Source organism: Pipistrellus kuhlii, unplaced genomic scaffold (genome assembly GCF_014108245.1).
Source record: "Pipistrellus kuhlii isolate mPipKuh1 unplaced genomic scaffold, mPipKuh1.p scaffold_m20_p_1, whole genome shotgun sequence".
Classification (NCBI taxonomy): domain Eukaryota; kingdom Metazoa; phylum Chordata; class Mammalia; order Chiroptera; family Vespertilionidae; genus Pipistrellus; species Pipistrellus kuhlii.
The window spans coordinates 110,406,594-110,420,649 of record NW_023425404.1 but is presented as its reverse complement, the minus strand read 5'-3'; the positions used below and the strand labels follow the sequence as shown (position 1 = coordinate 110,420,649).

The 14,056-nt window shown below is 37.8% G+C and overlaps 1 protein-coding gene across 4 annotated transcripts in view; it reads left to right on the top strand.

Moving 5' to 3' along the window:
- Positions 1 to 14,056, top strand: part of NEBL (nebulette) — a 364,126-nt gene that overhangs the window by 294,983 nt on the left and 55,087 nt on the right. For 2 of the 4 annotated variants that reach the window (XM_045587986.1, XM_045587981.1), the window contains exons 10-13: positions 556 to 660; positions 3,806 to 3,913; positions 8,415 to 8,525; positions 12,924 to 13,034. The exons of the other annotated variants lie outside the window; for them this stretch is intronic. In XM_045587986.1, the coding sequence (XP_045443942.1) occupies positions 556 to 660; positions 3,806 to 3,913; positions 8,415 to 8,525; positions 12,924 to 13,034 (435 nt within the window). The remainder of the gene's footprint in view (positions 1 to 555; positions 661 to 3,805; positions 3,914 to 8,414; positions 8,526 to 12,923; positions 13,035 to 14,056) is intronic. 4 annotated transcript variants of the gene reach the window in all.

The following is a 14,056-nucleotide window of genomic DNA, read 5'->3' as shown; positions in this document are numbered from 1 at the left end:
TTCTCAGTTTCTCTCTCAGACACTTCCTAACCTCCCCTTTTAGACAACTAGTTGAATCATTTCTCACTCTCTCATTGTCCTTATGACCATCCACTTGCCTTGTGGCTGAGAAGTGTACATCTTCTTCCTGTTTGCCTCCAACTTTTCTTTCCTCTGTTCTTTCTTCTTTTAGATGCTGTTAAGCACACACCTGTTCTAGGATAAGGGCAGGCCAACCGCCTCCATTTTGCTCACCGTGCCTGTGTTCTCTAGTCTCCTACCTGGCTTTTCCATTGCCACTCCCCAGTGTTGTGACTGCCTTTTATGTGGTATTTACAGTGAATTGTCCTCTGCTTCTCTTTGAGTATCTCATGTGCTGTTCACACTGGCCACCTAGAGCTGGTCTATGTTGCATTGCCAATATATCTCACTGCTAGAAACCCACATGACCGGCCGACTGCGGATGGGAGCTTTCCAGCTCTTGCTGGCTTGTGTTTTCCAGTTTGCATCCCTAAGTATTAGTTACTCCAATCAACCTCTTTCCTTCTGACTTAATTTTCATGTTTTCTATTTTAGCGAGAGTACAGAAAGCTTTTTGAGGAAAACAAAGGTCTGTATCATTTTGATTCGGACGCTGCAGAACACCTGCACCACAAAGGCAACGCCATCCTCCAGAGCCAGGTATGTGCCCTCCGACCTGGACCCCTAACCAACACGGCCATGTGCTTCCACCAAGAACGTGAAGCTGCTGAAGACACGTGTACCCTGAGAAAGTGAATGTTGCTTCTGAAAACCTCAAACACTCTTCTCTCAGTATTTATTGAGTTTGGGAAGCTTAACCCATGTTTCAATGTGCAGGCATTCTATCACATAACAGTAAATTCACACAATTTAAAAATTACAATATATGAGTTAAATGATGATCATATGCATGATGATTTCAATTTTTATTGTGTACTGATTTGTCATTTTGTGCTGCAAAATTAATTTCCAGGCACAAAGTTTATGATAATTTTTCAGTTCAGTTATAAGTATTAGGAAAATGTTAAAACTACATCTTGCCAGTATAGTCAACATTAATGTTTCTTTCAATTGTGAAATTCTATGTACTCCCTGAACAAAATTTAAAAAAGTATTTTTCTTCTTGCACACTTTGAAGTTGGCATCTATGTATTGTTTTTTTTTTTGTTCTGAGTTCTAATAGTTGCAAAATATGCCATGCTAACATCTATTAAATTAAATTTTGCATCACTCTTTTAATTGTATCCTGTGGAACATAAATTTAATAATGATTTGACACCCATATTCACTATGTAAAAAATACACAAACTAGCTCTTCTTTAAGATATAGAAATTGATATTTTTTTCTTAGCATTTTTATTTTCATTTCATTTTTTTTCCATAAAATTTTATCATAATATAGTATGTTATTATAGTTAAAACACTTTCATTGATCACTCTGTCATACTTCTTTGAAATAAAAATATGCCTACAAATAGGAATTTTAAAATTTGTTATGTTTCCTGGTACTGTTTTTGGATTTAATTATCATTAAAATTATTATTATTATGCAACTTAAGAAATAATTTTCTTAATTATTAAACATAGAATGTAAATGAAAATACATTACTGAATGAAATGAATCATGATCAAACTTTTCTATGATTTTAATTTTGTAATTTTTATATTGCTAAAAAAGCCAACTACCTTGACAGCTTATATACTAGTATGTTAAGTAGGGGCCCAGTGCACGAATTCGTTCTCCTTAAAAGGAGCTGTGGGCGGTGAGGCTGCAGTGGGCATAGGGGCGGGTCTCGGCCCATCCTCCACGCTCCCACTGAGCCTCTCCTGCTGCCCCCCTTCCCCTCTCTGCCAGGGAGGGGATGGCGATGGGGTGGAAGCCCTGCTCCCCCTGCTCCCCCTGCTCCCATGCGCTGATGGTGCCAGCCCCGCTTGCACCTACTGATGGCATGGAGCAATTGGGGCTGGCACCAGCAGTGGGTGTGAGTGGGACCGGCGCCTTCAGAGATGTCAGCAGTGGCTATTGCCTCAATTGCTCCTCTGATACAGGGGAAAGTGGAGATGCTTCAGAGGCGATCGGAGTCGGCAGTTGTTGCTCACATTCACTGAAAGTGCCAAGTGATCAGGACTGGCACCGGCACTGGCAGTGGGTGAAAGTGGGGCCAGTATGGCAGCAGATGCAAGCGCAGGGCAGGACAGTGGCATGAATGGGAGAAAGAATTTTCAGTAACCACCAGAGGCTCACCCTGATGACAGTGACCAGCGCTGCACCTTGATCTTGTGCCCCCGCTCACCTGCTCCACCATCCCACTATGGCCAATGCCCACAATGTTCTGTGCACCCCCCTGGTGGTCAGCGCACATCATAGTGACCAGTTGTTTGGTTGGTTGGTTATTCTGCCATTCGGTCTATTTGCATATTAGGATTTTATATATATATTGATAGAATATATAGATGATTTTGATTAGTGGAGGGAAAATATTGATCAATTTATAAATGGAAATGAGATAAGGATTAGTTGTAATTGAATTAAATAATTCATGATATCCTATATAATAAAAAACACAATATGCAAATTGACTGAATGGCAAAATGACCAGTCAGTGGGGGGGCAGGGCTGCTAAGCAGGCGGTGCCAGGAGCATGCCAGCAGGCAGAGGGAGGGGACTGCAATGGTGTGGAAGCCAGCTGCAATTGTCAGTTGTGAAGGGGTGATGGGGGAGGGGGCAGGGCCATACAGGTCATTGATTGGCCGCCTGGTCACCTTCCACAGAGGAAGGCTGGTGACGGCAGTGGCAGGGTGATGACAGAGGCTCTGTCCTCTAATCGCCCACTGGTCGCCTCCTGCAGAAGGAGGTCAGCAGCAGTGGGTGATGGGGGTGGTGCCGTTCCCTGATGGGCTTGCCACCTCTCCCAGAGGGAGGCCGCTTGTGATGGCAGTGGCAGGGTGATGGGATCACCTGGCCTGGTTGCCTCTTGCAGAGAGAGGCCACACTGCAACTTAGGTCACTCCCCCAGGGGAGTGGGCCTAAGCCATCAATAGGACATCCCTTGAAGGTCCTGGACTTTGAGAGGATGCAGGCCAGGCTGAAGGACCCCTACAGCCCTGAGAGTACGAATTTTCGTGCACCAGGCCTCTAGTTTATATATATATATGAAAGCCTAAGTGACCGTTACAACGGGATGTCCAGATAACTGGCTGGTAGATATGATGCTCACTAACCTCCAGGTGGCAGATGCTCAACGCAGGAGCTGCCCCCTGGTGGTCAGTGCGCTCCTATAGCCAGCCTCCTGTGGTCTCTCCCCTTGGCTGGCCAGCCCTGATTGGCTCTGATTGGGACTGGGCGAGTCAGGGAGGGACGGTTCAGAATGTTTAATGAGTCCAGAGGACCCTGCATATGAATTCGTGCACCAGGCCTCCAGTTAATAAATAATGCCTAGTGAAACTGAAAGAAATCACAGAAGAGCTCTGTGTGTTTTACTTAATGTCTATGGAAAATTCAGCAATCCCAGAAAATACTGTCATCCTTTTGACAAAAAGAGAGAATCACAACTATGTTTTCTTTTCTTATTCGTGCTTTACTGATAGGCATTCTACATTATTTAGTAATTTAGTAATTGTAAATATATACATATATCTTACCTCTTTCTTTGTATGTCATTAACTATAGGAAACTAAGGGATCAACCTCAATGGCCAGAATAATGCAATTTTTAGAAAAATGATCAATTTGGGACATATTTTACTTGCTCTATTTGCATAAGGGTTCATGAGCTTTATATGCTTTTTATATTTTTTCAATAAAGGTTAAGTACAGAGAAGAATATGAAAAAAATAAGGGGAAATCGATGCTTGAATTTGTTGAGACACCCTCATACCAAGCTTCGAAGGAAGCTCAGAAGATGCAGAGTGAGGTGAGTCCCTTTGGTTTGTTTTCAACACGTATTTGATGTTTTATCGTTTGAAAGGAGCCAGGGAAGTGGTTCAGAATGTTTAGTGGGTCCAGAGGATTCTGCACAAGGAGACCTAGGAAACCACAGTCTGGATCTAGGGACTTGTCTCGGTCATTGGGCCCTTTGTTTTTCCCACTTGGGTATCAGGCCACGTGAACTTTCAACGTCCCTCTCAGCACTTACATTCTGTGACTGAAATTGACACTTTCAGGCTGTGTCCATGTGGGCAAAGTCAAAAGTTTCTTCTCTACTTATCCACTTCATTCTCCACTTAAGCTAGTACTAAGCCCCATCCACATATTTCCCTCACTGATTTTGCTCTGTCCCAGGATGATTTCTTCTGGATGTTGTTGTTTCTGCGCCCCCCCCCCGCCTATTTTGGGCTGGGGGCAGGGAAGAGACTCCAAACACAGAAAGTTTTGTCTGCAGCCAACATCCCAATTATGTGGGTACAACAAGATTATTCCTTCAAAAGTTTAAAAATAATGGGCAGTGGTATCAGCTGATCACACCCCCAGTGCTCTACTTCAGGAAGGCTCAATGGACAAGACCTTTTCTGTTCTCCATTAACAACAGGAGAACAAGGAGAAATGAGAACTCTGGACAATAAAACTCTTATAGGGATTTCATAAACATTCTACATGCTATTTGTTGAGGTGTTATAATTCATCTTCTCAGAGAAAGGGTGCTCAGATATGACTGTGGCTTGTTGAATAATCTTAAGTTGTTTAATTTTTTCTTTAAGCAAGAGAAGAGAAAATAATTACTTTTATTTTTCATCTTCTTAAGCCAATTAAAATACCTCTAAACATATAGATATGTGCTTCTCAAAAAATCAATGGGAAAATTAGACTAAATTGTCTTAATTTACATGAACTGTTCAGCTTATTTTTTTCATTGAGGACAATCCTCCGAGAAAAGATCTCCCATGTTCAAATTTCGCTATGTAGGTGACAAGGGCTTCCACGGCGCACACAGCATGAGAAGTGCTATTCCATGTTTCCTTGAAGTCTGATAGATAGCACTTGGCTTTTACCATTGCTGTGGCCGCACAGCACAAGAGAAAAATTAAATATTAAGAACTGACAAAATAAAATCAGTCAAATGAACTTCATTTGCAGAGGCTAAGACATGTTTCCCTCCAATTACAGCCATTGGCTATTAAATTTTTAGGCTCAGCATTATGTTTCTGCTTATCAGGGCTTAATAAGAAAGAAATATTTCAACAGAAAATAACTTGGGACCAAATTTATACTTTAATGGTTTATAGTATAAAATTTATTCCATGTGATTTAGCACATAAATTTTATGCTAGAAAAACAAAATGTCTGAACATGTTAGACAAAGTTGGATATGAGAAATGTATTTAAATGCAGGACCAATGAATTAGATACAAAGTGTTGATGGTTATTACTAAGAGATCAACTTGACCCTGAGCTTCTTGGGAGCCTCTTATGTGTAAAGCTTAAGTGTTGATCATTTCCGGAAGAGCCACTCATGTTTTTGTTATAGCCTGTAATTATGATTCTCTCACTCTCTTCTTCTTCTTCTTCTTTTTTTGCATTCAAGTCTTTTATTGATGATGCTGACTTCTCTAAATACAATCTTTTTATTTATTTATTTATTTATTTATTTATTTATTTATTTATTTTTTAATTGATTATGGTCTCACATAATTGTCCTTATTCCTCCATTCCCATCCCAAACCCCTCCCTAGATATGCCCTCCCCTAAACCCCTGTGGTCCATGGCCACTGGCTAGGCCCATATGTATGCACACAAGTCCTTTGGTTGATCTCTTCCCCTTATCCCCATCCTCCTTTACTTTCCCTCTGAGGTTTGAGAATCTGATCGCTGGTTCTCTTTCTCTGGGTCTGTTTGTGTTGTTCATTATTTCCTCTAGATGTGTGAGATCATGTGATCCAAGAAATACCCTTGTAAGAACCTAAACTGCAACAAGCCATAATGGTTATGCTGAGAGGCAAATGAGTCAGTCTGTAGTGAGTTCCATTCTGGGCCAACAGTTTTTTGAGTCCCAATTTCAATGCCAGATAGTTCCTTATGTATACATGCTAGCCATGATATTTCAGATCTGGTTGGTGGACAAATGTTGGTAATGCAGGTCCGCCCGTCCCTGGTTTCGTCCTGGGCATCTTTCAGCAACCCGCAGCTGCTGTCTGCTGGTATGCTGAGGCGTCGTCAGCATCTTCCATCTCTGAATTGTGTCTCTTCTGTCTTCATGGCTGGAGCGCTTCTGTCTATTCCTCTCTGTTACAGAATTCCAGATGATCTCGGAGTTGTTTTCTGAAAATATATAAACATATTCTTGACCAAAAGTTAATAAAGGGATATTTTCTTTAAATTTGATTTGGGATTCTTTTCCATTCCCTCTCCCCCCCCAAATGATTTTCCCCTAACTTGTTTTTTCACCATGTGTGTATTTTCATGGGTATCTTGGTATTAGAGTTTTGAATGAAGGTTAATTTTCTAAAGCACAAATTTTTTAGATGTAAATTATTCTCAGGATATTTTTCCTTACATGATATTCTTCCACTGTCACCCCCTTTTTTACTTTAAATATTATAATAGGAAACTTTGGAAATTTTATACTGTAGTCTTGATAGCTTTTACATTTTAACTTATTTGCGCTACACTATGATTACTTTAGGTTCATAACATATTGTGCAATTTTACCGTGGGACACTCTGCCAATAAGAATTTTTGTTAACCCTTTAGGAACAGCTTTTTGAGCAATACAATTTTTTTTTTTTTTAGAATATTCATTTATTTCCATTAGCCACATTGCTTTCCTCTGAGAAATTGGCTACCATTCATCTGTCATACTCAACACTCTAGCATCAATCTCATTTCTCACTCTCTTCTAATGCCAGATATGGGATGAATCGCTGTGTGCTAGGAGAAATCTCTAAATCTGGTTTTGAAAAGTTATTTGTCTTCTGTTTCACAAACAAAGCTCTCCTAACAAAAAGCATGCTAACCCCTTCCTCCCCCCTTTCTCCCCCCCCCCCCCCCCAGACACACACACACTTCCTTCTTAGTAATGTACAAATCTCCTTGGTCATACATTAGCCAGTTTTAGTCATCATCAACCTTCCTTAATGACTTAAGTCAAATATTGAGTAATTGTTTTTCAGAAGAGAAGGGTTTTTTGAAGTGAAGTATCTGAAATAATATAAATGCACACATATTTGTATTTCACTTTTTTAAAGACTCATTTTGGGCCTGGAAATGCCCTAGATTGAGCCCCATAGGACAACTTTTCATGATTGTTCTTTGGTATGTCTATAGTTCCTTTAACTCAGAATGTTCTCAATGCAACTTCCTACCTAGCTTTGTTAATTTTAGTATTTATGGAACATCCATTGTGGATTTTTCTCTGACTATTCCTAGATTTGTTAGATATGTAACACAGATGTAGGTGAGGAGTCGGCCTGTTTTCTTGCCCTCCTTGTGGTGTGGAGAATTTATTTCTATAATTGCCTATCTCTGTAATAAATACTTAATGAACCTGGAAATAGCTTTTCATTTTGCACTTATGGCAATCTCATGCAGAATTTATTTTTATTTTGGTGATTCAATTTGAATCAAATATTTAGCTGGTAAATTTTGGCTCTTTGTTTGTCTGGTAAATATTTCACATGAATGGATATTTTTGTTATTTAGAATGTCTTTATGGTCATAAACTATGGGTTATCATTGACTCGAAATGTGCGAAGTTTAGAAAATCATAGCTGATGGGTGGCAGAGTATCAGAAGGACAGGTTTGGGTGTGGATTTAGGCTCTCCAAGATCACTGTCTGCATCTTTCGTTTCCTACTGGGAACACTTACTTAAAGGATCATTTATCAGCTTCAAGATAAGATTGTCTTCACAATGCAACTTAATTCTTGTCAAACTCTATGGATGGTAGAGAAATATTAACAATGCCAAAAATCAGTAAAGGAAAATCTCCCCCTCCTGCCTCCATTACATTTTGTAAATTGTCTTTTATGAATCCACAAAACACAGACAGTGAGAAGGATGATGAGGACATGGACATGAATGCTGCTCTGGTTGGAATGGGCTTCCAGGCTGCCAGATTGTTTTTCTAGTGGGTGGACCCACTCCTTATTGAGTGAACCAGTCGGTGGTCCAATCACACAGCCAGCTTTTGTGGTTCTCCTCCACAAACGGGCTGATATCAAACAATAACAGACCATAACATGTTAAGCAGCCTCACTCAGCATGCTTCCCCCGAGAGAATTAACACTTGAAGATTCTACTGTTTGTAGAATTCTAAAATTTATGATAAAGTTGGAGTTATTTCCTTGTTGATAAGAAGATTGAGGGGTAAGATTACATAAAAAAAATATCAATTTTATTCTGGGGACTCTTGTTCTAATATCTTTTCAACAGTCACTAGTATTTTGTTGGTTTAAAAATTATGTGATCTTATTTAACAGAGAGTTTACAGAGAGGATTTTGAGAGAGAGATTAAAGGAAGGTCATCACTGGATTTAGACAAGACTCCAGAATTTCTACATGTAAAGTACATCACCAACTTACTGAAGGAGGTATGATCCTGATATTTTACCATTATTGCAAAAGAAATTAAAAACTGGAGAAATAATCCTGGAAGTATTTATTTAACAATTCTCTATTAATTCAATGAACTTCAGATATTAATCTATTACTTTTTTCCTCACTTTGACCTTTACTAATAGAGATTTTAATATTCATATTAGAACCAGCTTTGTCTCAAACTTCCCTGCAGCATTCTCATGACAGTGATATTAGAAATAAGGTACCCATGTGTGAAGGTCTGGATAAATGCTACATTATTTATAAGTGGTTTATGTTCTGAGTGGGGAAAGATATATTTAGCATATAGAACACAGGAACTTATGTCCATTTTTAAATTTTATTCTCAGCAGGATTTCCCCCCAAACTTAGTGGTGCATTTGGCTTAAAATTAGTGTATTAAACTTATTGAGCTTTAAAGTCCTCAAATCTAATAAAAATACCATGCTCACTGTTTATCCTTTTAAAAGTTTTGTCTCCTTTTTTTTTTAGTTTTTTTTTTTTTAAATTTAAATCTTTGTTTTTGAAAGTATTACATATGTCTTCTTCCTCCCCCCACCCCCTTTGGCCCCTTCTAGCCCACCCCTGTCCCCCACCCCAGGCTTTCTCCACCCTACTGTCTGTGTCCCTGGATTATGCATATATGCATACAATTTATTTGGTTGATCTCTTCCTACCCACCCACCCACCCCTACCTTCCCTCTGAGTAGATTTTTTTTTTTTAATGCCTACAAAAATAACTTGGAGCTCTTCCAACTCCCTATTTAAATATATATATTCTTTCTACATCAAGGGAAAGCATTAAAGAACTCCATTTAATCCTGAATTTTGAACTGAAGAAATTATTACTGAATGAAATGTCTTAAACCAATGAAATAAGTGTGTATAATTACTTACATAGAAGTGCATCATTTTAAAAATGAAGTGCCAAATTGGGCTTTATCATTTAACTGCTTTTACACATTTAATGTGATTCACTATTGTAATATATGTTGGGCTGTAATAGGTATATAATTTATGGGAGAGTTCTTTTGCTACCTTATCTTTGCTCACGTTCATTACTATAAAGTAGTATTTTGAAGTTGAAAGCCAATTAAGTGATGACTTCCTACTATTATTGATTTCCATTTAAAAAGTATTTACTGTTTCCTAGCTGGTGTGGCTCAGTTGGTTGACCTGCACCAAGAGGTCACCATTTCAATTCCCAGTCAGGGCATATGCCTGGGTTTCCCGCTTTACTCCCAGTAGGGGGCGTGCAAGAGGCAGCTGATTGATATTTCTCTCTTAATTGATATTTCTATCTCACTCTCCTTATCTCTTTCTCTCCCTCTAAAAAATCAATGAGAGCATATTTTAAAAATATAAAAAATATCCACTACTCATGTGATTTTTTTGAAAGGGGAATCTTTTCATACTTTACATACAAATGGCAATGTGAGCTCTATTTTGAGATCCATAAATAACTTTAATAGAATATTATTGCCTTTTTCTTTTATTCCTCTTTTTGAGTGAGTCTTTTTTTATATTTATTGATTCAGCATGTATAGGACAGAAAAAGGCCCAGGAGTCAATAATTAAGTTAATTAAGTTATAGAGATAACTTATTTTAAAAATGTACTTTCAGTCACTTAATGAAATTATAGCTTCCCTTTTTAAGTATAAGCATCTAGCTTTAAATAATCTTTGCATTTTTTTAACTTTATTATGGTTTTTACATATATCTTGCCATTTGGAGAGTTCATAATATCATTTTATGCTGCATTTCATTTGATTCTCACAATTAGCCTTTAACATTGGTAGATCAGTATTCTTATTTTAATTTTGTCCATGTGGAAATCAAGGTCAGTTACTTAAAGTCTTCTTGAAGGTCACATGACCAAATTATTAAAGTAACTTTTTTCCAAGTCATTTGATGCTAGATCTCTTTCCAAATTTACTTGCAGGTCATTACAATGTCTTGTATGCTATTAGTTAAGCAGAGCACCAGCTAGCTTCATTATAGTGGATAAAGAGAAAATAACACGAAGTAAACCCTAGAATTAACTGGAACATGATTTCTTATCACTAAAGAAAGTTTCATCTTTCATAAGTGCAATTTAGTCAAATTGGATTAAGATATTATTTCCATAACACGGTTAGTAAGAAAACAAGAAATTCATTAGTACAAAGAATTCAAGTTATTAGGTCTAGTAATAATTAATGTCGTTTTCTAATACTTTTTTAAATCGAATTTATTTAAACAATACAACAAAATTTAATCAACAATATAGTTGCCGTTGTTTTCTACTACTTGTGCCCAACGCTCAGGAAGCATTTTAATTCCTCTGTTGTAAAATTCTTGTGATTTTGATGCAAAAAATTCAGTCAATGCATTTTTGAGGCATTCTTCATTATTAAATTTTTTTCCAAGAAGAAAGTTTTGCAAAGAACGAAACAAATGGTAATCGGAAGGGGCAATATCAGGAGAATATGCAGGTTGAGGGAGAACTTCCCATTCCAACTGGCGCAGTTTTTCAGCAGTGATTCTTGCAGTATGCGGTCGTGCGTTATCGTGGTGAAGAATTACGCCCTTCCGATTAATCAGCGCGGGTTCTTTTTCTCTTAAAGCTTGGGCTAACCTTTCCAATTGGGCACTATACACTGCACTGGTAATGGTTTGGTTAGATGGTAAAAGTTCATAATGAAGAATTCCTTTAAAATTCCACCAAACACACAACATCACTTTTTTCGCATGCAAGTCAGGTTTTGGCGTGGGCTGCGGAGCCTCATTTTTGTCCAACCATTGAGGCCGCCTTTTCAAATTAACATACAGCACCCATTCTTCATCTCCGGTAACAATTTGCTCTAAAAACGGCAAACGGTTTTGACGAGAGAGGAGCGAACTGCAAATTGTGACTCTTTGATTACGGTTGTTGTCGGTCAACTCATGAGGAACCCATTTTCCAAACTTTTGGACTTTGCCAAGTGCACGCAATTGATTGGAAATTGTTTTTTTGTGAACAATTTAAAGTTGTTGCAAGCTCTTGTTGGGTAATTTGAGGATTTTGCACCAAAAGAGCTTGAAGAGCTTCTTGATCAAAATTGGACACACGGCCTCGACCACTCTTGTCATCTAACGAAAAATTTCCCTCGCGAAATTTCTCAAACCAACGCTGGCATTTTCTGGCGCTAACTGCATCTTGACCAAGAGCACTACAGATGTTTTTTGCAGCCTCACTTGCTTTTCTTCCTAATTGGAACTCGTAAAGCATGCAGTGCCAAATATGCTCTTCATCCGCCATCTTCTTAGCCCTAGTTTTGCAACAAAAACCAAACCAAACACAAACTTTTTCAAGCAAAACTTGTTAATTGCACTTCACACGTTCTGTAGATACCACGTGTTTGAAGGTTATGTCAATACAAGTCAACGCCAAGCAAGATTTTAAACGAATGTTAAAAAACGACATTAATTAGTACTAGACCCGTATTACATGTGTTAGTAAAAACATTTAGATGTACTTTAAATATAATATTAAAATAGGTGAGATTCAAACATTATATCATTAACCAATTAGGTAACTATTTAGTTTTATGAGCTTTGAATAAAATGAAACTTATTTTAAAACTTTGGCTAAACCAATCCTTTTGATTTTGTAATTTTTCATTCTTTTCCACTATGTTCTTTTGGTAATTCATATTTCATAGGCAGTTTTTGAAAAATACTTCAAAAAATAAGAAGCATGTATTTATTTATTTATTTATTTATTTATTTATTTATTTATAGTTAAAATTGCTATTTTTATTTAGTTGGCTAGTTGGATTTTCTTTAGGATAATGTCCAAGTAATGGAAAAACAGAAATGCTAAACATTAGAATTTCCACAGCAGCCAAAATGCGCAGTTAAGATCCTATACAAAGCAAAAGAGGATAATGGATGAATTTGACATTCACAGAGGATATTGGTTCCTATCATAGACGAATGACTCCAACATAGTGACAAGAAGTCCAAATCTTCCAATCACATATATATGTGTGTGTGTGTATGTATGTGTGTGTGTGTGTGTGTGTGTGTGTATATATATATATATATGATTTTTTTTTCTTTAAAAGCATGTATTTCTAAGACCTTCCTTACCATTTAAAAGAAAGACATTTAAAAAAGTATGGCATCAATATGGTACCAAAGTATAATGGAAGAAAGGATGAAATGGAAAAGACTGATAATATCGGAAGCCACTCTACACATGTTTAAAAGAGAAACTTTCAATAGGAAATAAGGAGCAAGAATGCTCAGGAGTCTGATTCATTCATTTCTAGAAATAGTTTCTCCTTTTTGGGGTTTCTAGAAAATAAAAATGTAAAGATTAAAGAGATTCCCAATAAATTTTAAATTGTATTATTCTTGTTCATAGAAGGAATATAGAAAAGATTTGGAAAATGAAATAAAAGGGAGAGGAATGGAACTTAATTCAGAAGTTCTTGATATTCAAAGAGCAAAACGAGCATCTGAAATGGCTAGTGAGGTGAGTATATTTCTTTTACAGCTTGGCATGTATACATTATTAGCTGATTTAATATCTATAAATCTTTCTCAAACATTTTGTATTTTTAATAGGTACAAATATAAATTTATAGACAAATATATATATGTCCTATACCACAACTTTTATATGTAAGATGATTATGAGTAGCTGTGTCCTTGTAGTCTTTTCCTAATTAACTAGAGGCGCAGTACACGAAATTTGTGTATGGGGGGTGTGTGTGTCCCTCAGCTCAGCCTGCACCCTCTCCAATCTGGGACCCCTTGAGGGATGTCTGACTGTCCGTTTAGGCCTGATCCAGATAGAATCCAGCCCAAATGGGCAGTCAGACATTCTTCTCACAATCCAGGACTGCTGGCTCCCAACTGCTTGCCTGCCTGCCTTCCTGATTGCCCCTAATCACTTCTGTCTGCCAGCCTGATCACCCCCTAACCACTCCCCGGCCAGCCTGATTGATGTCTAACTGCTTCCCTGCCAGCCTGGTCGCCCCCAACTTCCCTCCTCTGCTGGCCTGTCACTCCCAACTTTCCTCCCATACAGGCTTGATTGCCCCCAACTACCTTCCCTTGCTGTCCATCTTGTGGTGGCCATCTTGTGTTCACATGGGGACAGTCATCTTTGACCACAAGGGGGCAGCCATCTTGTGTGTTGGAGTGATGACCAATTTGCATATTATTCTTTTATTAGATAGGATGAATTTTTAAAACAATGCTCATCTTTTTTTTTTATATGGTATGAGAAAAATTACTATTTGCCTGTTTTTGAGACAAATCTATATTATAAACCAATGTAAGTTTATGAGCTATAACTTGATCTTTTAAGTAAGTAAAAGTCAGAAGATTAGGGAGTTGTGTTATCACAGTCTAGTGGTAACTGCAGCTTAAATGTTCACATGTTGATAAACCAATTGTCTCCATCCTTGCCTAGCATGCTGCATGAGTCTACTTTTTATAGCATGAGTCTACTCTTTATTAACATGAAAGTGACCACTGCTCACTTTACAT